The 25,885-nt window shown below is 42.8% G+C and overlaps 1 protein-coding gene across 1 annotated transcript in view; it reads right to left on the reverse strand.

Annotated features, from left to right (window-relative positions):
- Window positions 1–20,366, reverse strand: part of TMEM245 (transmembrane protein 245) — an 83,683-nt gene extending 63,317 nt beyond the window's left edge. The window contains exons 1-3 of the mRNA XM_027550456.1: window positions 19,722–20,366; window positions 11,372–11,489; window positions 9,781–9,882 (exon numbers count right to left, since the gene is read on the reverse strand). Coding sequence (XP_027406257.1) covers window positions 9,781–9,882; window positions 11,372–11,489; window positions 19,722–20,309 — 808 coding nt within the window. The 5' untranslated portion in view covers window positions 20,310–20,366. The remainder of the gene's footprint in view (window positions 1–9,780; window positions 9,883–11,371; window positions 11,490–19,721) is intronic.
- Between the last annotated feature and the right edge of the window lie 5,519 nt (window positions 20,367–25,885).

Raw genomic sequence — 25,885 nt, forward strand, 5'->3', positions numbered from 1 at the left:
CTCACCCAACACCTGGCTCCAGTGTGCTTTCCTGTACCCTAGAGACTGGAAAGCTAAAGACTGTTGCCTGGACTCCTTTGCAGCCACTGCTCCACCTGTGATGCAGTGGATACCAGGGAGGCACGCCCATGCCGACGTGGAAGCCTTCAGCGACTCGCTGTGATCTGGAAGCTCTCATGTCACACACAGTCATGGAGACACATGGTTTCCTGCAGGAACTCAGCAGGCGTTCCAGAGGTCCTGCCGTCTGGTCTCCGACTCTGTGGCAAACAGCAGTAGCGACACTATGTGGCACTTCTGCTCAGACGGTCCTTGGTGTTGCTGAGCGCTTCTCCTGGTTGCACTGCTTCTGCATGTCAGGTCCAAGCTCAACTGCCAGATCGGTCCAAAAATTCTGTGTGTACAAATTCTTTACACTAACCAATACCTCTTTCTATTTAGACTAGTTGGTATGAATTCCATTGTCCAACCAGGAACAAGGGTTCTTAGTCACCAAATCATACATACGCCCACATTCATACAGCTGGGACCTTTCAGTAGGCTGATATTCAATGTGACAACATAAAGTTCTGCCAGGCCAATGAAAAGAGCCATGACTTTCAGAAGGTCAGTGAATTACAGCTCCAGATAAACTTCACATACCCAACAAATCCAAGGCTGGCCACCTCCCAGAGGTAAGCAGGCCATGCCTGAGATGGCTCTTTGGTAGATTCAGCCCTCAGGAGCAAGAGCACTCATCTTGCTCAGTCACATCCTATCCCTCCTCTAGTAAATGTCTTCATAACCTGAAAGAGGCTTATTTTTAGACAAACCAAGAGAAATCCAAAGTTATGATCTGGGAAGAAAGCATAAATTAGATATCTGGATTGGGACCTATTCTCCTGGCATAGGTATCTAAAGTGCTGTTTTGATGCCAATAAGAGAAAAAGGGCTGAGAGAGAAAGACAGCATCTTTCATGTCTTACATGTTTCCATTACTCACTGTATTGAAAGCTGAGAATAAAAATACAGACCCTGCCCCAAAGGAGTTAGGTGAAAGAAATAAATACGAATCAAAGAACCACACAAATAAACAAATGTATACAAATTATGATCACTGCCACAAAGGAAAAATACTGGGTATTTTATGAGTTCCTAACTGAAGAAATCTGACTTAGTCTGGAAAATTAGGAAAAGCCTTTCTTTAAGAAGTAAAAATGAAGCTGATATACAAAAGATGAGGAGGAATTAACCAAAGGAAGTATAATCTTTTAGACAGAAGGAAGCAAATAAGAAGGCTGTAAGTGAAGAAGCTGGCATGCTAAAGACTCTGAACAGTCAGTGTGTCTGGAACACAGAGATGGCTTGATGAAAGTTACAGACGACCATACTAAATGACTTTAGTCTTTATCCCAAAGGAGTAGGAAAGCAGTGAAGAGTTGTTTTTTTTAATTGAAATACTATTGAGATAATTGTAATGTCACATGAAGTTTTACAAAAAAATACAGAGTGATCCTGTGTATCTGTTATCCAGTCCCCTTCCCCACCATGGTAATATCTTTTAAAACTGCAGCACATTACTACAATCAGAGTGTCAGCATGGATACAAGACACAGAAGTTTCATCACTGTAAAGATCTCTTATGTTGCCCTTTTATGACCACATCTCCCAACTCTGTAAATAAATAATCAGTTTTAGGGATACAAAAAGATCGTTCTTACTGTTTGATCAAGAACGGATTAGAGACGACCAGGAGGAGGTACAGGAAGATGCATCACTGCAACACTACAGGCAAGACAGGATGGCAGCACGCTCTGCAGTGGTTAACAGGGAAGAAGCCGGGAAAGCAGCTGCACTGAAGAGACAAGGGATGGTCAACGCTGACCAGATTTGGTGATGAAGTAATTAAGGATTCAACCATGATCCCCCAAGATTCCAGATTACAATCAGACAGACCACATGTGGGAAATGGATGGAGATTTTAGATATACCAAAGTGCTTTTTAGACTGTCAAGTAGAAATGTTTAACACAAACTGATTACACCAGAGACTAGGAGGTCTTAGATTCTTGGGTGCCCACAAGAGATTTCTTGGGCTCCACTTAAGAGCAGAGGTTGGGAACACCTAATGACTCATGGCCTGGGACAGCAAAATAAAGGGAGAAATGCTTCCAGTCAAAACTCGAAGAATTCTCTCATGAGACTGAAGACTAATCCCAGGTCCTCAATCATTACACCCACCCTTCACAAGATGAAAAAAAATGAAGATGAAAAAGATGAAGTGGTGACTCATCTTTGAGAGACTGAGAAGTCCCTTGATGGTTAGGTAGCTCCAAAGTAACAAGCTCATCTTCAGTTCCTCAAATACGGGCTTTCAGTTCAGCTGAAGAAACCCACCCCATTTAGGCATTTGTACACTGGTGTATACTTCTCAACTCCCGCTAAGCATTCAGTCGCCTTCCCAAGTGGCTCAGTGGTAAAGAATCTGTCTACCAATGCAGGAGATGCAGGTTTGAGCCCTGGGTAGGGAAGATCCCCTGGAGAAGGAAATGGCAACCCACTCCAGTATTCTTGCCTGGGAAACCCCATTGACAGAGGAGCCTGGCGGGCTACAGTCCACGGGGTCCCAAAGAGTTGTACATGACTCAGCAACTAAACAACAACAACAAGCACTCATTCACCAAACAGGTGACTAGGCTACGTGCCGGGATGAGAGACTAAATCGCACTCTCACGCTCAGCCCCACACTAAACTATCAGTTATGATTCCGCATGTTAAGAGCTAAGGTAGATAGAAGTGCAGAATATTTGAGGAGCATCAAGGAGAGAAACCCCTGCTTGGGAGGTCAGGGAAGAGTTTCCAAAGGGACTATCTGACAAGAATGGTAAAAGATGCCACCCTTGAAATCCATTTACATAAGGTAGCCAGATACAGACGACAGAACAAGTTTATCTTGTGGAGAAACGAAGAAGCTGGTCTCTTAGAGGACAGAGGTAGAAAAGTTTTCCTGGAAGACAAAAAAAAACAAGTGTAAAGACACAAAGGCAAGAACAAGCAGAGTGTACTGTTCAGAGAACTCTAAGAAGTCTAATGAGGATGAGACACAGGGTCCAATGATAAGACGGAGAGACGGGGGGATGCGGGAGGAAATGGGAGCCGAGAGCGGAGAGACAGGGGGATGCGGGAGGAAATGGGAGCCGAGAGCGGAGAGACAGGGGGATGCGGGAGGAAATGGGAGCCGGGGACGGAAGGGCTCACACTGACTACACGGAGGCCGGACAGCTCAGTGACTGAGTCACAGTGAGGAAACAAGACGGCCCAGCTGCAAACCTCAGGCCTATCCCTTATCTGTCGGATGACAACAGGCAGGCTACTTAGGATCTAGGTGTCTTAGTCTCTTCAAGTGTCAAATGCAGCCTATGTAAATTCCTATCTCATGTGAGAATTAACTGAAACAATACCTAAAAAATGCTTAGAACAATGCCTGGTAGGCAGGACTTAAGAGAAATTGACTCAATAAATGATACTACCGTGACCATCATCTGTATCAAAACTGTTGGCTTTAACAGGATAAACTACAAGCAAAGCCACTAGCACTCCTGTAGTATTTGCCTGCACCTCTCATCCCCTTTCTGCTTGATATCACAGCCATTTCCCTAAGTCTTATCCTTACATTTTTAGATCTCCACACTGAGTTGTGCAAAACATCTTACATACAATCGGCACTAAAAAGCTTGAGGAAAAGTTAAGACCAACAGATTAACCCCTCACAACTATGGCTTAAAAACTCTTTCTTTAAAAAAAAAAAAAACTCTTTCTTCAGCTCGCTGATGTCACTAAAATATACAATAAATACTTAATAAATCTTAGCTAAGTTAATGAACACAATGCAGTATCATCTTAGTTAACACACAAAGGACTCAGCAAAGTTTCAGAATGCCTGAAACTTCACAAAGGAGCAAAAGGAACAGCACACACAGAAAATCAGCAGATTTGAAAATCAGGGATATAAGATTTGGCAACTGCTCTTACTCATCAAATAGATATGTACTTAAATGACTTTTGTCTAGCACTATCCTTCTGCACTTCAAAAACACCAGGGGTTTGGGCAGAGAATTGATAAACTAGACAGAAGAATGCCAGGACTGAGAATCTAGGCAGTCATGGTACTGGGAAAAAAGCCCTAGCTAAAAATAGGCACACAGACGGAGGGAACATAATCTGGAGACCCAAGGACTACACAAAGAAAGGAAAGAGCATCCAAGGTTTCAAGTGTCAATCCACCCAGGGACTGGGCCAGTATTAACTGGAGGCCCAAAGGGCAGGAACCCACACAAATCTAAATAAGCAGGCCACCCACATTAGCAGCCTAGCACCAGCAGACAGAAACTCATGGTCTGGTATATAAGAAAAACATCACATGTTCAGATATCTGTAGATATGGCTAAATCAACAAAGGGCAGAATAACTGCTTTTTTAATAACAGAGGCAAATATGTTTGGAAGCTGGTCTAAATAAGGAGAAACTTGATCTAATTTGTTCTCTTTCACAGGGCTAGTTGAAGTTTCCGGGAATACCTCCAAAGATGCTTACTGGAAGGAGGCCCTTTATATCAAGTAAACTCATCCCAGCATATAAATAAAGTTTCCCTTGAAGACGGCTTCTGTTTCCATCACAAGTGTGGAAAATACATCTCCTCCTCAATGGCTTCTAGTACCACTTTACTGTAATAAGGGCTTGGATATGGACCATTCGGAGTATCTCCCAGGTCTATGTAACTGAATTGAAGAAGGACAGATAAGCAGTAAGAAAATTTAGTTTGCTCTTTTTCTTTTTCCTATTTGGGCTTAACTGGACAACACTTGTTTCTTCATATCACATGCTATCCCCAACAAGGCGACAAGGAAGGCTTCCTTATCAAGATTATTTCTGGTCACTCATAAACAATGAGCAATCCCAGGAGGAGCAGGCCCACGTATAACTGCCTGAACATCTCATCCTGGGTGTCCAGGTATTAAAGATACATCTTATGCTTGTCTGCCTAGCTGCTGAAGAAGTACTTCTCATATTCATAGTAAATGGCCAACTTTCTTCATCTGTGAAGCAGGTATGGTGGTGGTGGTGGTTTAGTCACTAAGTCATGTCTGACTCTTGCGACCCCATGAAGAGGCTGTAGCCCGCCAGGCTCCTCTGTCCATGGGATTCTCCAGGCAAGAATACTGGAGTGGGTTGCCATTTCCTTCTCCAGTAAAACAAGTATACTTTTAAAAAAATATATTCATTTACTTATTTGGCTCCATCAGGTCTTAGTTGCAGCCCACAGGATCTTTGTTGGATCATGTGGGATCTTTTCTTTGGGCTCACAGATTCTCTAGTTGTGGTGCACAGGCTCTACTTGCAGAGCATGGGCTTAGGTACCCCACAGGATGTAGGATCTTAGTTCTGTGACCAGAGACTGAACTCACATCTCCTGCATTACACGGCAGATTCTTAACCACTGGACCACCAGGGAAGTCCCACAAACATAATACTAATCACACTGGAATACTAAGAAAATTAAGAGAGATGGCAACTTTTAGGAGCCTAACAGGGCCTCACCCACAGGAGGCGATACTGCCCATGGTCCTCTGTTCTCCCAGGCCCAGGGAACACACCAAAGCTGGACCCCAGGCTTCTGCCAGGTAGGACTTCAGAGACCTAGGAGGCAGAGAAGCCAGGTGCTATACTTGCGGTGAGCCACTGGGGCCAACATGAAGATTGAAGGGACGGGCACCTGCAACTGAGGGCGAGAGAGACAAGCACTCAGTGATCAGTCCATACTGTTTCAGGTTGACTGATGACTGTCAGAGGTGAAAGGAAAGAACACGGGAAGTAGGTGAGAGCCAATGAACTGGGTTCAAATTTTAACTCGAGGGGTCACCTGTGAGACTATGGGCAAGTCAGTTAACCTATTATTAAAAGTCTACACCCAAAAAAATGTAGATAACTTATTTTGTAAGGTTGAGGATGGGGGTTGTTTTGTTTGTGGATTAAAAAAGATAGTACACTGGAAAATATGATAGACACGTAACATTTTTTCCCTACGTTATCTTGGGGTTCCAAGAAATATCAAGTCAGTGCCCACAAGGTCTAAGAAAAAAAGCACTGAGTAGGGCCCCTGGGTTCAGAAAGAACCACTGAAACTAACTCAGAAATGATCCATAAGAAGAGTTTTTCTGGATCTGGGCCCTAAACAAATTCATGCTTTGAAGTCTGGTGACATCCAAAGGATTAATTCTGTGAATCCAGTGAACCACAGATTTTAAAGAAGAACAAGAGTCAAAGCTCAGAAGACACAAAGAAAAATGCTCACACAGGTGACGAAGATACAAGAGCAAGTCCTACAATGGGACAGTAGAAGGAATACACGCACGTGCTGGCAGTACACTGAGGCATCCCCGCGCCCAACTATATTACAGTGACATCTACAGGAGGGAGAGGACTATACAAAAGAGAAAGGTTGTCCCAACATGGCCTGAGTTCTGATGCCTAAAAAAACAAGGTTCTAGGGGCAGGAGGGGAAAAGTATACAGAGATTTAAAAAAAAAAAGTTAGACAAACGTATTTTATGATGAGGAGTATCTACACTGCTACTACTACTACTAAGTCACTTCAGTCGTGTCCGACTCTGTGTGACCCCACAGACAGCAGCCCACCAGGCCCCGCCGTCCCTGGGATTCTCCAGGCAAGAACACTGGAGGGGGTTGCCATTTTCTCCTCCAATGCGAAGTCCATAAAAGGATTCTAAATCAAGAATAACCTATTCTTGATTGGGCTGGAATGAGTGAGCAAAACAAGGAAAACTGACATTTCCAAATCTGCTCTCAACATTTTTCTGTGTCTGTGATTTCCTTTCTTGTAACAGGCTAGGATACAAATACCAGAAATCTGGTTTGCATACTGGCACAACTACCAGGTTTATGTGGGAGAATAATAATCACACAAATAGTCTGTTTTCCCAAGCTCAAAACTTGGGTCTTAGAAACCCTGTGCTCACAGCTCCCTAGGCTGCCATCACCAGCTGATTAGAATTTACACAAGAGAAAGCCTATCTGAAACCCTTGGTTAGACCTACTTTATTCATATAATTGCAATAAAATACTTACTTAGCCCTGGACAAAAGCAGTCAAAGGGACAAAACTGTATTCAAAATAGTAAAAACAGAACTATCATACGATCCAGCAATTTCACTTTAGGGTATGTATCTAAAGAAAAAAAGAATGCTAACTTGAAAAGACATGCACCCCACCCCCCGCATGTTCACTGTGGCATTACTTAGAATAGCCAAGATTCAGAAACAATGTAAGGGCCCACTAATCATGGCAAACAGATGGGGAAACAGTGGCTGACTTTATTTTTCTGGGCTCCAAAATCACTGCAGATGGTGACTGCAGCCATGAAATTAAAAGACGCTTACTCCTTGGAAGGAAAGTTATGACCAACCTAGACAGCATGTTAAAAAGCAGAGACGTTACTTTGCCAACAAAGGTCCGTCTAGTCAAGGCTATGGTTTTTCCAGTAGTCGAGTATAGACATGAGAGCTGAACTATAAAGAAAGCTGAGCACAGAAGAATCAATGCTTTTGAACTGTGGTGCTAGAGAAGACTCTTGAGAGTCCCTTGGACTGCAAGGAGATCCAACCAGTCTATCCTAAAGGAGATCAGTCCTGGGTGTTCATTGGAAGGACTGATGTTGAAGCTGAAACTCCAATACTTTGGCCACCTGATATGAAGAGCTTACTCATTTGAACAGATCCTGATGCTGGGAAAGATTGAAGGCAAGATGAGAAGGGGACCACAGAGGATGAGATGGTTAGATGGCATCACCGACTCAATGAACATGGGTTTGGGTGGACTCTGGGAGTTGGTGATGGACAGGGAGGCCCAGCGTGCTGCAGTTCATGGGGTCGCAAAGAGTTGGACACGACTGAGCAACTGAACTGAACTGAATGAAAAGAAAGAAAATATGATACACACACACACGAATATTATTCAGCTATAAAAAAGAATGAAATATTGTTATCTGCAAAAACACGGATGAACCTTGAGGGCATTATGCTAAGTGAAATGAGTCAGAGAAAAACAAATACTGTATGACCGCACTTATATGTGGAATCTGAAATCAAACAGCAAGCTCATAGACACAGAGAAGACTGGCGGCTGCCAGGGCTGGAGGTGGGGGGTGGGAAAAATGAGTGAAGGAGTCAAAAGGTACAAATTTCCACTTATGAAATACATAAGTCACAGAGATATAATGGACAGCACAGTGACTACTGTTAATCTTAACTAACTAAAGTGAATCTGCCTTACTGTAGATTTGAAACCTGCTAAGAGAGCAGGTCTTAAAAGTCCGCATCACACAAAATAATTTTTGGTAACTACGTAAGGTGACAGATGTTAACTAGATTCATGTGGTGATATAGACAAACATGGAGCCATGGCTGTACACCTAAGACTAACATAATGACATATGTCACATACACCTCAGTTGAAAAAAACAAAAAAAGCCACAAGAAAAAAAAGGAAAAAACTGTCACGGGGTTAAGCAGAGCGGTCTGAATCACTACTAGGGAAAGGAGAAAAGGGAGACCAAGCTTACCAGGGGAACATGTGGAAACCACCAAACTTTCTATAGCAGTTGCCAAAACAGGAAGTTTACTTTGACAGATAACCACAGGAAGACAGGTTGAAAAAAGAAAATGTAGATAGTAAAATATAAAATAAAATAGAATCTTTCCAATTTTCCACTGTCACAGAGATAAGTAAAATTTCTTTGTTTCAGGTAGTTATTATAAAATTCTACACAAATATGAACAAAAGATGTTTTACAACTGTCAGACATTACTCAACTATCAAATAAAATAATAAAGGGTGATTTAATTTTAAAAACGTCTATAAAGTAACTGCACAAATACACGGAACTGCCACAAATAGCCCTGTGATTACTATTTTTAACAGACTGGTCTAGATAAAGGTCACCTGCAACCAGGGTATCTCAAAAATAATCTTTAAAACAACATGGTATATTCAACAGTGTAGTGGGAGTTGCAGCCAGAGCAATGAGGCCAAGATAAAAATAAAAGGCATCCAAATGCAAAAAGAAGTAAAACTATGCAGAGAAACGATCTACATGTGCAAAATACTAAAGAAGCCACAAAAACTATCCAAGCTAATAAACAGATTCAGCAGAGTTGCAGGATACAAGATCTACAGGGACTGTAAATATTCATAACCTTGGATCTGGCATTGGTTTGTTAGACAGAACACAACATGTGAAAATTAAGTGACATATTTCTGGTTAACCAATGTATCAAAGAATAAATCAAACAGTATCTTGAGCCAAAGAAAACAGAAATACAACACATCAAAACTTATGGGATACAAAAGCACTTCTAAGAGGGCAGTTTACAGCAAAAAAAAAAAAAAACTCAAATAACCCAACTTTATGGCTACCTGCTTAATGGGCACAGGGCTTCCCTGGGGGGTGATGACAACGAACTAGATGGAAGCTGCACAGCACTGTGAATGTACTAAATGCCACTTTTAAATGGTTAACTTTTATGTTACATGAATTAAACCTCAATTAAAAATGCAAAAACAGGAGGTTAGACATGGCTTAACTATCTAAATATTTTAAACAAACTTATTTTCTGTTCAGAAAACACCACTGAAATAAAGCAGTTCATCACAGCATGTTTTTAAAATAAAGTTACTCTCCCAAATACTTCTTAAGAATAATATTAATAGTATGCCCTATTTCTTACCAGAAGACTCTTTTCCATTCTGTTTTTCATAGAGGGTGCCCACAGACATCAGGAAAACAATAACCAGGAATACTGGAATTCTCCACGCGCCAGCCAAGGATGCTGCAAATTATTAAGAATCAACATGTTTAGTGAAATAAAAACCTAGCACTTGCCTTTAAAAAACTCAGTTTAGTAGACTGACAGAACAATTTGGCAAAATATATGAACAACAAAATAGTCTCATAGGGAAAAAAAAAATTTTTAAGGCCACCAGACAGCTGAAACCTCAATTCAGGGCTCCTCTCAGGAAATCCAGCCCTGCTCTAAAGAATGAGGATGTGCCAGTCTACCTTTAAGGGGCATGTTTCCTGAGGAATCAAGTCCATTCTAAAGCATATTCAGGGCTTAAAACCATCAAGCCCCACATCTAACCCCAGAATGACCTGCATCAGGCACAGAACCTTAAGTCATGGTGTCTGACTTGCACTCCTGAAAACAGCTGGGTATGAATTCTACCTCTCCAGAAAGAGTGGAATGGCCCAAAGGAGCACGGCAAAAAGCTTTAATGTCACCTAACAAGTGGCCAAGGATCAAAGCCATTTGCATTTCCCTGAGCTGGTCTAGAGCCTTAGGAACATACCTGCCAACCTCCCTCCTCTACCTTCCCCAAACTCAAAATGAATCCCAACAGATATTAGGGGATCTTGTTGAGAAATTCCTTTAGCATTCCAAGTCAGCAATCTAGAAAGTTATGCTTTGTTCCTTATCAGATTCTGAGCGAAGACATACTTCCAATCAACTCTAGTTTTTTCCTAACAATAGGCAGCTCTAAAAACTACTTCTAATAGGCTATCTACTACTCTAGGTTACTGAATTTTGTTTTTAAATTAGAACTTGACGTTTCCATATACTAAGACTTAAAGAAAATCAGTCCCTGAAAAATCACTGTACAACATCCTAGCTGTCTCTCAGCTAACAGTGAAAAGTCTCAAATAACAGGGAACTCATTACTTTGAACAGCTTTGACACTGATCATTCTTTACGTTAAACAGAGTCATGTCTCTCTGAAGCTACTCCTTGCTCTGACACTTGCCCCAAATGGTTAGAGATCTGTTTAAACCACTCTTTCACCGAATCCTTCAAATACGTGAAATAGGTTTCCATATTTGATATCTTTCCATCTCCACCTCTCCCCTGTAGCCCCAGTGCTCTGCTGTTATGGAAAGTAAACATCTTTGGTTCCCTTAATAGTTCCTCTCACATGATTTTGAGCACCTCTTATCATTTTTGACTGCTTATCTATATCTTCCTTAAGTAAGACACTCAGAAACAGCCAGGATAGTCCAAGTGTGTTCTACATTTTAAAATATATCAATATTTATTCTTAAAAGAATTTTTTTTAAATGGACATTCCATATAATTAAAAGATATCTTAAAGTATAACATTTTCATTCAAGATTAATGACTGTTTAAGCCAGAACATTTTCAAATGACTAAAGAATTTTACATGGAACACGTAAAACTTCAAAAAATTTGCTCTGATTCACATGGTCAGCCGGTGCTGACCTTAAGCTAGAGTTTCTTACGGAAAAAAAAAAAAAAGACCCACCTAAATGAAAAAGCAATATAATCCAGACAGGAATTGACATTGCTCTCAAGTAGCGTTCAGTGCTTGCATTCCACTTGAATGAAACAGCCAACACATAGCCAACTACCAAGGTCCAGATCTTAAATAAATGAAATACAGACACAGCTGTAAAATATATACATGTGAAATAAACATGCAATTATACAAAACTTGCAAGCCTCTACATAGCATGAGAGCTGTGGGAACACCATGGGTGACGGCTGGCAGTGCTAACAGAAGAGGGCATAGTTTCTCTTCCTCTTCCTTGATAAATCAGGTTTTGAAATAAACAGATTTGTTTATTGTTATTATTAAAATCCCATGCAGTGATATTAAATATCTTTAACAAAAAATACATAAATACAGTTTCATTTAAGTTCAAAAGCTACAGCATGCATAAAGATATTTAAGATACTCAATTTTTAAGCCATGGATTTCAATTAAGAGCTTCACCTTGTGGAATTCTTCAAAGTTTTCTCTATAGATTAATGTTTACAAAAGAAAAGAAGAAACAAGTGGAAATTCCCTAGACAGTCCAGTGGTTAGACTGCCACACTTCTATCCCTGGAAGGGAACGGCAGTAGGGGAGCCGGGTTTGATCCCTGGTCGGGGAACAAAGATCTGGAAAGCCTCATACAATGGCCAAAAAAGAGAGAGAGAAAGAAAGGAAGCTTTCCAAAAAGAAGCAGGTCAAAAGATTCAATTACAACCTATGAAAATACGCTTGTTACCACAAGAACTTTTTGAAAGCTAAAAAGAAGGCAGGCAGCTGAAGTGTGACCCTGCTGAAATAACCTAGGTAACAGACGGTTAAAACCTAGTCCAGAGTTACACACAGTTGAGAAGTCTAGCTGAAAAAAATATTACCAGAGGAAGAAACAGGAAGACATGAGAACAGAAGAACGGGTGAACCAGAGTCCCCTCCTCAGTTCTTCCCCACCCTAAAACTAAACGACTCAGTACTCACAAACCATCAATGTAGCTGACACAGAAACTCTCAAATAAACTCACATTTCATAGAACACGCACAAAAAACGGAAGGAATACATAAGGTAGAACAGACGCGAGCACCGACACTTTATTAAAATAACTTGAACCTTGAAAAATATATAGGCAAATTAAAACAAAACGAAATGACTTTAAGCTGTAACCCAGAGAGTGAAGAAAAAAGAACTGATATGGTTACTACAAAAGACAGAAAAAAACTACCTCCTACTTTATTTTGATCATCTCTGTCAAAATACTCTTCAGGTCTAAAATATGTTTATAGCTTCAGACTTGAGAATTCTGTTTTGGGACCTTATTAAATAATGATAAATTCTGAAAAAGGGTTAAATGTAAAAAAACCTCATCACAGTCTAATTTAGGACCTTGAAAAATTAATAACCTAAAGTTTCAATAACTGGGACGTGGTTAACTCTGAATGATTCAATCAATAAAATGTTATGCAACCATTAAAGCAGGCTTTTTTAAATAAAGACTACATAACTTAGAATATTCCTAAGATATTATTAAGGAAAAAGCAAAATACAATAAATACATATGACAGGATTATATCTATTTCATGGTGGGGGGAAGGAAATGTACTAGTAAGTTGTATTTAGGTGATAAGACTTTGTTTTTCCTTTTTTGGTAATTTCCCAGTTGTCTTTAATAGGCACTAGTTCTTTTATAATGAAAAGGACATTAAAATATTCTTCTTCAAGCAACTAGTAAGATGAAATATTAAAGAGATCTAAAGTCCCAGATGTATGAGCACATGGGAAGTGAGCCTACAGCTGCCTCAAAAAAGCTCAAGCTTGTAGGACCACAGAGATTTAACCCTGGGAATTTAGAGAATTTTGAGATAGGCTGGTAGAGCTCAGAACAAAATCTGTGTGTAACAACAATACACTTATATAGCACTTACCATGGGCTAGGCCTTGCTCTATATTAACACATTACATATATGAACTCACCTAACCCTTATAACCCCAGGAAATAAGTAAGGCTATCATTCTCATTTTAGACATGAAAGAAATTGAGACTTCAAAGGTGACTTGCCCAAGGTAACACATCTAAAAAGTGAGTCAAGATTAGAACCCGGGGATTTGGGTCCAGAATCTACTTTCTTAACATTAAGGAGAAAAAAGGGTAGTGCCAGAAAAATAAAGAGGAAAAGCTGCTCCAGTATTCACAAGAGAAAATAAAAACAGTTGATTTTGATGACTACAAATTGCTGAAATTTTCTTTAAAAATGATCCTCGGCAAATGGATAGTCTTCAGAGGTACGTGACACAAGCATAATCAGCCCTGTTAATTAAACATGCAGTCAGTAATTTAGATAAAAGACTAGAAGGAGTATTAGTTGAACTTGCAGATTATACAAAGTTGGGAATAGTGAATATAAATGATTCAAAAAGATATTCTGAAACTAGAACAATGGGCTAACCAAGTAAGATTAAATTTAATAGACAGGAATGCAAAGTTTTGCTTTTAGGTTCAAAACTCAGCTATACAAATACAGAATGGGAAGAGAATAGCTCGTCAGAAGTATAACTGGTGTGAATGCTTATTAATAAAAGTACATTAGGGAAAGTGTTTCAGTGACTTGCACTATCAAACCACCTGGGCAATAAAATTGAGTGCAAAAAGAAATGGAAATTACAATACAGGAGATACAGATACAGGTGCAGGGAGTAGGGGGCGGGAAATTGTTCAGCTTAGGAAAGAGAAGGAAATAACAAGATTCAACAGTTATCTTCAAATAGCTGGGGAAATGTCATCTGAGAGAGGCAACAGACCATTTTCTGTAGTTCTGAGAGCAGAAATCACAGGTGGAAATTAGGAAGCAACATATTTCAGCTTAATATGATGAATTTTTCTAATAAACTGATTGAGAGCAGGAGAAGGGGGCAACAGAGATTGAGATGGTCAGATGGCATCATCAACTCCATGGACGTGAGTTTGAGCAAGCTCCGGGAGATGGTGAAGGACAGGGAAGCCTGGCACTGCAGTCCATGGGGTTGCAAAGAGTTGGACACAACTGAGCGACTGAACAACAAATCTAAAAAGGAAATAAGCTACTATCACTAAAAGTTTGAGCAAAAGCTGATGGGGAAGACCAAGTAGGAGGACGTGCTCTCAGTGAGAAGGTGAACCAGAGGATCACAGAGGATATGCTTTCAGATTTTAAGCCTATGATACTTTTCAACCAGTCTCTAACAAGTTTTTGTTTCTTAGCTGTATTCCTAAGGAATTAGTATCACTTGCAGAGCAAGGAAAAAATGAGAGATCACATACTTCAAATTTTTTAAAGGAAACTCAAAGAGTCGGACATGACTGAAGCGACTTAACACTGACACATGCATGGTCAAATCACAGCCCTAATCAGATCATTGTTTCAGATACTCCATTCTCCTTTAAAACCACTTTATTCTAATTTGAAAACTCTGTTCTCTTCATGATGTGGCAACTTAGAGTCAAGAATATTTCATAATCAAAGTCTTAACATGAGAAAGAACCTAAGCACTGGAAAACTTTCCTCCTTACTGTTGCCAGGGAAGCAAAACACACCTGGAAGTGGAATGGGGCAGGCCTGTACAATCCCAAAGAACCTTCTCCCAGCACTGCCAAACTCTTGAAGTGAAGTGAAGTGAAGTCGCTTAGTTGTGTCCGACTCTTTGCGACCCCGTGGACTATAGCCTACCAGGCTCCTCCATCCATGGGATTTTCCAGGCAAGGGTACTGGAGTGGGTTGCCATTTCCTTCTCCAGGGGATCTTCCTGACCCAGGGATCGAACCTGGGTCTCCCGCATTGTAGGCAGACGCTTTACTGTCTGAGCTACCAGGGAAGCCCAAACTCTTAGGATCTGTAAAACTGAATATCCAGGAACCCTGCACACGTGCCAAGCCACTTCAATTGTGTTCAATTCTGTGCAACCCCACGGACTGTAGCCCACCAGGCTCCTCTGTCCATTCCAGTATTCTCCAGGCAAGAATACTGGAATGGGTTGCCATGTCCTCCTCCAGGGGATTTTCCCAACCCAGGGATCAAACCCGTGTCTCTTATGTCTCCTGCATTGGCAGGCAGGTTCTTTACTACTAGCACCACCTAGGAATTCCCTGAGCAGGTTCTTTAAGCTCTCTAAAATGAGGATGATAATTAGACATCATTCAAGATAAGCCAACACTTCACACAACTAGGGCTGAGTAGCCCAGAGATGGATCCTGGTTTGTTCAAAGTCACAAAGCAAGCTACTGACAGAGTTCAGTTTAGAAGTTACACTCCTATCTTTCAGCCACTGTTCTTTCCACTTTATGCTTCTTTATAAAGTAAAATGGAAACAATTTAGGCCATGGAGGCCATGAAGAAAACAAATCCATTACTACTGCAAAAACTGTAAATGTCTTCAAATGTTCTAACAATTCTGAACTAAAGGAGAGAGGAACACCCAAAACACTCCCAGCAAAGAAAAATGGTGGAGCAGGAAGGCTAGCTTTTTAGATTTATCTTGACAGCGCTACACCAAGCGAAGATGACCAGGACCCTAAGGACTGAGTTATACCTGGGTCTGGTGCAAAAGATGATTTTTTTTTCCCCAGTGTTTAGAAATCACTAAGTCAATACAATATTTGAAACTGTTTTTTTTACAATTGCCCAGAAGGAAATGGCAACCCACTCCAGTGTTCTTGCCTGGAGAATCCCAGGGACGGGGGAGCCTGGTGGGCTGCCGTCTATGGGGTCGCACAGAGTCGGACACGACTGAAGTGACTTAGCAGTATATTATAAATGATTAGCATTTCACTTGCAGGTAGGATGGAGTACTTGGAGAAGAAAAGAGTTAAGAGACTGAAGGAACCCCAAAGGAAGGGGAACAGAAACTGAACGGGAAGGATAATGTGGTAACAAAGGAAAACACAGGTACTGAAGACACTACAAAGGAAAACGGGATGGGACTTGGAAATAAATGAACAGGTATAAGGATAAGAGAGAAACGACTAAGATTTCTAGATGACAGGAATTCAGGGGTGTCTGGGGGAACATGTGTGGGTAGTCCAACCCTGATAGTCTTCTATTTTTTTCCCTAATAACTAAAATCAATTTGTACTAAAAAAAAAATTTAAACCAAAAAATGTTCCTCCACAACATCCTGGAGGAAAACATTTTAAAATCTTTAGTGAAGGTCTTGATGACAAAGGGCCTTCAACTGCTGATAGGTCTGTTGAGTAAGTACCATTTACTGAACGAACAGATCAATCTCGAAATCTTCCCGCCTATGAAATCCATCCCTCTGACTTCACGTGACTATCGTGAGAATGAAATAACACACATGAGAGTGCCTACCAGTGAGTGGCAGATGCTCAAAAACTGGATCTTAAACGCATGCACTGTCGGCTCTCCAAAATGTAGATTTGCTTACATTCACTTTTCTCTTACCTTGCCCATCCGTACCTCTCCCATCCATATTTCTCAGCAGCAGCAGCTCAAATTTTCAAGCTGTCTAGAAAGCATCAAGACTCCTTTCTTTTTTTTTTTAAATCACATGCAGCACTGGTTGGGCTTACAAAACCAAACCATTGTGAACCATGAGATAGAAAAGTCAGAGAGAGGGCAAGCTGCCCGGTCACATGACCGACTTTCACTTCATGTCAGGCCTTACTCAGCACTTGGGACAGAGAGCTGAGGACTCCCTGTCTCTGCTTCCCAGGTACACTTTTAACTTACCCCCATCCAACCACCTGCTCCAAACGACTGCTTCAAGAAACACAACCGCAAGTTTCTCTCCAACTCAGATCAACCTCCAGGCTCTACTCCCTCAATTTAGCCCCCCACCACTTCCTACTCTTTTTTAACTAACTCATTCTGTGCCTTTTATAATGGGATTTTTATCCCTTCCTCCCATCACTTTAGCTTATCAGCTAAAATAATTAATTGCCTTTACCTTCCTTCCCCTCTTCTGATCTAGCTTGGTCCTTACTTCTGCTAATCCACACCCATACAAATATTATGTAAATAAAATATAAGGAAGGAGTTTATCATCAGTAAAAACATATTCATAGCTATATACATTAAGCTGTGGGCACTTTATCACAATTATTCCTCATCTCTTTCCACCACTGTGAGTGACTGGCTCAAATGCCCCAGTTTCCATTAGTCATGCCAAATGTACCCGTGTATTCAATTCTAACTTCACTATGAAAATACAGCGTTCATGTTAGGCCTTTCTTTCCTAGTTTCTTACAGTTTGGTGGATACACTACTCGATCTTGCCTATAGTAATTTACAATATACTGCAGTATCAATAGTCAAAAATGTTAGCAGGATCTATAAGTATGTCTGAATTTGACAAGATTGAATTTCTTGAGGATAGGAATCAAGTTATAGTAATCTTTATATTTCTTAACAGCATATAGTATTCTGCCTTTTATGCAAGGGGCATTCAATCAACTTAACTGAACTTAAAACAACAAGGTAAAGGAGAAGTAACGTCTAACTGCTGCTCCATGAATGTGAACCTTGGATTTGTTCAAAGTCTGAGTGCCTCTGGGACGATCACAGTCTCAGGACCTCAGAAACCTCTCCTGGGAAGCGGCAGGCAGGAAGACAATAAAGAGCAAAGTAACACTAGGGTCACCCTCACCTGACAATCTACCCAGGAAGTGAAAGAGGGTGCTTCCACACCTCTCCTTCCTATCACAACTGAAATAATACAAGTTCCTTGGAGGCCAAGGATTTTGTCTGATCACGACGCAGCTGCACACACAGGCAGCGTCCCCAAATTATGGATGAGGTGCTCTCCAATACCTTGCTGGTCCATAACTGGTGGGAAATAAACATTTAGATGTGTGTCTGTCATCTCCATGAGAATATGCTCACGTGACACATTACTTGAACAGAGCCTGTACCTTAATCCTTTTAAATCCCTCACAAAGTCCAGTACCTAATAACATAGTCAACTTTTAACTTTAATTGAGAGGTTGCATTGATAGAGCTAGAGAAGACAGTTCTGGTATTAGTCACCAACTCTACCAATAACTTTAGGCAAGTTATAACCCTGCTTGACCGATAAACGGAATTGTTTTGCAACTTGAAATCAAGGTGCACTTAACAGGGACAAAAGTGAATAAATTTATTTTTAGATGGTACTGCTTCTTAATGAAATAGTAGTCTTAAGCATTAAATACCCACTTATTTTTTTCATCCCCAGTGAAACATCCTAAAGGAAATTAACCCTGAATATTCACTGGAAGGACTGATGCTGAAGCTGAAGCTCCAATACTTTGGCCACCTGATATGAAAAGCCAACTCACTGGAAAAGAACCTGATGCTGGGAAAGACTGAAGGCAGGAAGAGAAGGGGACAACAGAGGATGAGATGGTTTGGCAACATCACTGACTCAATGGACACGAGTTTGAGCAAACTCAAAGAGAGTGAAGGACAGGGAAGCCTGGAGTCCTTCAGTGCATGGCGTCACAGAGTCTGACACAACTTAGCAACTGAACAACAAAGTGAAATGTTTGGATCATTAACTGATCTACAATCTGGCCTGATTTAGGAAACATGTCACCAGATTATCCTTGAAATCCCTTCCAACTCTAAAGCTCCCTCATTAAGAATAACCTCAGGACGATCCAGGAATCACAAATATGCCTTTTCTTCACCCAGTCTGCTTAAGAAATCCACGTGGGAGGAGATGTAATGTCGCAGAGCAATCCGTGCACAAGGCGTAAGAGTTCCCAAGAAGAGAATGTGGCAAGAAACAGGCCCAGGGGGCTCAGCACCTAGGTGCGTGGCACAAAGTATCCTGAAATCACCTGAACTGAGAGGCAGCTCTGAACTATTAAGAAAGATTTGTTCCAGGACTTGAGGAACTTGTGTCAACCAGTACCCTCTTTGTCCCAACAAGACTGGTAAGAAGTCACCTCTCCTGTCTGTAGGATGACAGATTAGGCTAGGATCTCTAAGGTCTCTTCCAGGATAGTCCCACGTAAGCAGAACTGAAGATGCTGAGCACTCCCTCTCCAAGGCCAGGAATAAATTCCTGTCCACTTGCCGATGCGCTGAAAGCCCTCCCTGCAAAACGGAAAAGCGCTTCCCTACAGGGTACACGTCCCCCTAACGGGGTGACTGTTTCGAACCACACCCGTCTTCTCCTTGGAAGGAAGGGCACCAAGTTCCTCGTGTGCACGGGAAGGAAGGCGGAGACGGACACTGCCTGCACACTCAGGTCTGGACGTTTGGCCGCCCTTGCACCGTGCCGAGGGACTGCACCCCAGCGAGCTGGGGGTGTGGTGAAGGTCACTGCGTGCCCGGCGGGACGGCCGAGGGCCCGGGCCGGGGCTCACTCACCCACAGGCTGTTGAAGTAGTCCAGCCCGCAGCAGATGAGCGCGCCCGCGTGCGCCAGCAGCACCTGCACGCCCAGGTAGCTGCCCAGGCTGTAGAGGCCGTAGAGGAGCGGGCCGCCGGCGCCCAGCAGTAGCAGCAGGCGGCGGCGGCGCAGCGCCTGTTCGCCCAGGGCCTCCACGCCGTAGTCCGCGAAGCAGATCGGCAGCAGCAGCGCGGCCAGCACGATGGGCGTGTGCGCGCGGTGCAGGCGCTGCAGCCAGTGGCGCCCCAGGCGCGTCAGCGAGCTCTTGAAGGGGTGCAGGAAGGTGCCGCACAGCACGGCCCAGAGCAGCGGGCGCAAGAAGGCCTCCAGGATGAAGTAGACGAGCACGGCGGCGCCGCAGCACAGGCACACGAACAGCACCGCCCCGGTGTTGTAGAAGGCCTGCTTGATGGGCTTGTCGAAGCGCAGCGCCAGCGCCGCTGTCCGCGGTGTCTCCCCGCAGCCGCCGCCGCCGCTGGCTGCCCCGACCGGACGCTGAACCCGCGGCGCCCGGCTCGGGGAGCCCCGCGGACTGAGTGCCTCCTCAGGGCCGCCATCGTCGGCCATCGTGCCTTTGCCGCTGCCGCCGCCGCCGCCGCCAAGAGACGGTACTGGGAGGCCTGGAGAGAGGCAGGGCGGGCGACACGCGGCATTGTGGGAGATGTAGTTCGTAACTGGCCACTGAAAGCTCACACAACCTTTGAGGAACTCCAACTCCCAGAGAGTATAGCGAGCGTTCCTTCGGCCTCGGGCTCCCTGTGGTTCATTGGTCCCTGCAGAATTCAGGTAACAAGTTTCTGGGGTCTGCGTGTTAGTAGGGGCAAAAAACAAACTTTCCTCTCCCCACCAACGTACAGTATAAGAGCAGTGTATGCTAGCTCAATTCAAGTGTTCTATTAGTCACAAACGGGGGGGAGGGGAGGAATGTCAGATAACAGCCTTTACGCAAAACACCCTGAATCATAAAACAAAACAAAACCCTCCCTTCGTTCTCTGGTTAATGTCAACTTTTAGGGAGGCACAGTCCCCAGAGTCACTATCTTCACAGATTGAAAACCCAAGCTGCACATTAGAATCCCTGGGGGAATACTTTAAAAAGACCAATTACCATATTCAGTTTTATTGATTTATTTAGTAAAGTGTTGGCTCTGGTGTATTTGGCAGGATTTTAAATAGCGATTACTGTGGAAAATTCTGAAAGAGATGGGAATACCAGACCACCTGATCTGACTTTTGAGAAAACTGTATGCAGGTCAGGAAGCAACAGTTAGAACTGGACATGGAACAACAGACTGGTTCCAAATAGGAAAAGGAGTACGTCAAGGCTGTATATTGTCACCCTGCTTATTTAACTTATATGCAGAGTACATCATGAGAAACGCTGGACTGGAAGAAGCACAAGCTGGAATCAAGATTGCCAGGAAAAATATCAATAACCTCAGATATGTAGATGGTACCACCCTTATGGCAGAAAGTGAAGAGGAACTAAAAAGCCTCTTGATGAAGGTGAAAGGGGAGAATGAAAAAGTTGGCTTAAAGCTCAACATTCAGAAAACAAAGATCATGGCATCCGGTCCCATCACTTCATGGCAAATAGATGGGGAAACAGTGGAAACAGTGTCAGACTTTATTTTTCTGGGCTCCAAAATCACTGCAGATGGCGACTGCAGCCATAAAATTAAAAGACGCTTACTCCTTGGAAGGAAAGTTATGACCAACCTAGATAGCATATTCAAAAGCAGAGACATTACTTTGCCAACAAAGGTCCACCTAGTCAAGGCTATGGTTTTTCCAGTGGTCATGTATGGATGTGAGAGTTGGACTGTGAAGAAGGCTGAGCGCCAAAGAATTGATGCTTTTGAACTGTGGTGTTGGAGAAGACTCTTGAGAGTCCCTTGGACTGCAAGGAGATCCAATCAGTCCATTCTGAAGGAGATCAGCCCTGGGATTTCTTTGGAAGGAATGATGCTAAAGCTGAAACTCCAGTACTTTGGCCACCTCATGCGAAGAGTTGACACATTGGCAAAGACTCTGATGCTGGGAGGGATTGGGGGCAGGAGGAGAAGGGGACGACAGAGGATGAGATGTCTGGATGGCATCACTGACTCGATGGACATGAGTCTGAGTGAACTCTGGGAGTTGGTGATGGACAGGGAGGCCTGGCGTGCTGCGATTCATGGGGTTGCAAAGAGTCGGACATGACTGAGCGATTGAACTGAACTGAACTGAACTGGCTCTAATGTGTCTGGCAGGATTTTAAATATCGATTACCATATGGCAGACTCTGTTATAAACGTCTCATTCCTATTAACTCATCTGATCCTTAGAACAACCCTACAAAGAAGATGGTGTTATTATCCCTACTTCTCAATAAGGAAAACTGAGGCTCAGAGAAGTTAAGTACCTTGCCAAGGTACACAGCTAGTATGTGCAGAGGCAGGATTCAAACTAAGAGTCTGACTCCTAAGTCGATTCTTACCTACTAGGTTAATAAATTGGTCTGACAAGGAAGACTTTAGCACAGGGGTCCTCAACCCCCAGGCTGCGGACTGGTACCCATCAGGGGCCTGTTAGGAAATCAGTGGCTCAGCAGGAGATGAGCATGGGGGAGCAAGAGATGCTTCATCTGCAGCTCCCCACTGCTTGCATTACAGCCTGAACCAGCCTCACCCCCAGTGGAAAAACTGTGTTTCATGAAACCAGTGCCTGGTGCCAAAAAGGCTGGGGACCACTGCAAGTTTAGCATATATTTTTTAAAGCTCTTCAGAAAAGCCTAATGTGCAGCTATTGTTGACAACCATGTAGGTGTCGATGCTGGAGAAATCTAAACTCCTGGAGGAACCCTAGGTCAGAGTCTCAAACTGCCACTGTTCCATTTTGGAGACCTGAGGTCAGGTCAGTTGAGCCCCCAACCCTAATTTCCCCTTTCAAATGGGAGTGATAATAGAAACTCTTGTGTCAAAAGAGAAAAAGGGAGCTCTGAGACAATGCATGGTGCTTCTGTTTTCTTGTTGAAAGGTCCTGGTACCCAAGCTTACTGCTTGTAAAACACCTCCAAAGGCATTTTATTTAGAAGAATAAGAGAGAGGTGAAGAAGGGAAAGAAGAAGAGAGGGAAGGGGAAGGAGAGGAGGATGAGGAGGAAGGGGAGGAAGAGAAATAAGAGGAAGGAAAAGAAAGGAGGGAGGAAAGGAGGGAGGGAAGGAGGAAGGTTTCACTAAGTACTCAGTACGAGAGTACTTCAGAACTCTGCAAATTACCTCTCTTCTGTTTTCAACAAATTTTCAAGTAGAAGAAAAAGTGATTCCTTTCCATCCTGTTTTGGGTTTCAGGTCACAGTCCCTGTTTTTCAAGTGGTCTTTGGACGGTGACTCTGTAAATAATTTGCTTCAGTTGTCTTAAACCGTCTTTTTTCCTCTTTACTTTGTTCAGGGCTGCTAGGGTAAAGAATCCGCCTGCCAGTGCAGGAGACGCAGGGGTATGGGCCATTCATAGTACAGAGCATAAGCTCAGGGTGCTGAGCAAGTGAATGGATGATTCGCTATCCTTTCAAAAAAGTTGTTTGTGCTTCCTGTGAGAAATGGTACTGAAACATTGGGAATGTGTCTCCTACGTAGTCCTATGATTAAGAGCAGAGAAAAATTAAATTACTGGGATGTAGGGCCTACAAAATCAATTTGAGTACACAAAGTCTACTCAAATCTTTAACTCACAGAGTGTATGCTTTTAGGCACATCCTCCAAAATGTGAGGCTACTTGAAGTGAAGTGAGAGTCACTCAGTGGTGTCCCACTCTTTGCGACCCCATTACTCTTTGGACTGTAGCCTGCCAGGCTCCTCTGCCCATGAAATTCTCCAGGCAAGAATACTGGAGTGGGTTAGCCTATCACTTCTCCAGGGGATCTTCCCAACCCAGGGATCGAACCCAGGTCTCCTGCCTTGCAGGCATATTCTTTACCAGCTACCAGGGAAACCTGAGGCTACTTGGGTTTTCTTTTTTAATGCCATGTAGCAACTCACCTCAAGGAAGAACAGCCTCTGTGGGCTTCCAGGTACAGTGAAGGTGTAGAAGAGTGGATCAAGTTGACCCTGGGACCACACTGCCTTTGGCCTGCTTGTTGCATGAACTGATGAATTTCCTAATCATTTAAGCCAGTTTGGGTTCAGTTTTACATTTCTTGCAACAGAAAGCTTTCTGGCTGATAAAATGATAACACCTCCATCATTGGCTGCCGTGAGGATAAAGTGGGAGAGCGTGTCTAAAGCAGAGGCACAGTGCCTGGGACATGGTGAAAATCTAATAGTGGCTCCCAGGGTGCCTCCTTGTTGTGTCCTAGAGATGCCAAGAGGCATCTCTTAAGCCACAGTCAATCACAGACTCCTAGGGCATCAAGATAAAAGCTGCAGAGGTAAAACAAACACAGGACAGGATTCTCCAGGGCATCATGTCTGTCATAGAGTGTTTACTGAGTTGTAATGAGCACCTCCTTTAAACAAAAGTCTTGTGCTTACAGTGCAGTGTATACATTACACATAAAAGAGGTGTGCACAGTGCAGGAGGAGAAGCCATGTGAAAAGGTAATCAAACAGACGTGCATTTAGATTCCAAATATGAGTTACCACTCTCTTAATAAAACCCATAGCAGACATCGCTAATAAATCACTGAACTCTTTCTCACCGAGCGTAGATACAGCCTCAAAACCCTTCTTAGCAGAACATACTAGGGAACCACTACCAACTCCACAAAGTAGGCACACAAGAGGAAACACATTTGCCTTTTCTATATTAAACTAGCCATCCAGAGACTTCCCTATTGGCCCAGTGGCTAAGACTCCACCCTCTCAACATAGGGGCTCCTGGGTTCAATCCCTGGTCACGGAACTAGATCCAGAGTGCTGCAGCTAAGACCGAGTGCAGCCAAATAAATAATTTAAAAAAAACCTAACCATCTAGTGTCTGATACTAGATAAAATTGGCAGACTAAAAATGTAAATAAATGGTTTAGAAGAAAAGAGTTTGGAAAGTATGAACATGAGAAATTACTAAAGGTTGCTTTTTTTTTTTTTTTAAATCTCAGTGCCTGAAGAAAGAATGATGCAACCGAGTCTGATACCATCGGGCCCTGCCTGACCACTTCTGCTTATCTCTTCTATTCCTGCGCTGAGCCATGTGCCCTCACTTAAAGCACAAGTCCTGCCAGTTCACTGAGTGGAGTCTAGCCTTTCCTGTGTCTGGGCTCCTGTTCATCCAGTCTTGGTTCCTGTCCTTCTGGTTTGTACCATCCAGCTGTAGCTGACCTTCCAAGCCATCTCAACAAAGAAAAGTTTACCAGTTCACTAAAAAGGTCAGTGAAGAAATTACCAAATTGGTTCAACCAACCCAGTTGAGACCCATCTATCCAGCAACAGATCAGATGAGTAAAAGAAACCTGAAAGTTCTTTGGGGGAAAACATACACACACACAATCCCCCTTTACAACAAATCTGCAACCAAAATTGCTCCCCCTTTCTCTTCCAGGGTAGGAGGAAGTTTGGTAGAGGGGATTGACATCTACAGGATGAATTTTGTGATTAACAGTTATTACTAAGAGCCAGAACTGCCTGTCTAAAAAATGGCTGGCCCTAAGTGTCCTTTGCTGGTAGCTCCTCATCTTCACAGAAGTGATTTTTTTCTGGAATGTTTTACCTGGAATGACTGAAGTATGAGAGCTAGGGACCAGGTCTTGGAATTCCTAGTGTACCTTGGCTCTGTTCCCAACAATATACTCCAGCTAACACTGAGGCTACCCATAGTATAAACAGCCAGCCTTCTGCTGCAAATCAGGGCAAGACTGATCCACCAGGAGATGGTGGATGCATGTCAAATTGACCAGACTAGTCCCTCTTTTATTTACAAGTAAACTATCTTTATTTGAGAATCAAGTCCTGCTGGGTTTGAATCCTAAGCAATACATGTTTGTACACCCTTGGCGCCACACTGATGTCACTGCAGCCTCCAGCTGGTCCCTCTATCTGCCCTCTTGCTCCACTCCAATCAGTTCTCTACCCAGTAGCCAGTGTGATCATTCTAAAATACAGTCTGATCCCTTCAAATCCTTCTTACCCTATGGGAAAGTTCCAAGTTCTTTCAGTTCAGTTCAGTTCA

Source organism: Bos indicus x Bos taurus, chromosome 8 (genome assembly GCF_003369695.1).
Source record: "Bos indicus x Bos taurus breed Angus x Brahman F1 hybrid chromosome 8, Bos_hybrid_MaternalHap_v2.0, whole genome shotgun sequence".
NCBI lineage: Eukaryota > Metazoa > Chordata > Mammalia > Artiodactyla > Bovidae > Bos > Bos indicus x Bos taurus.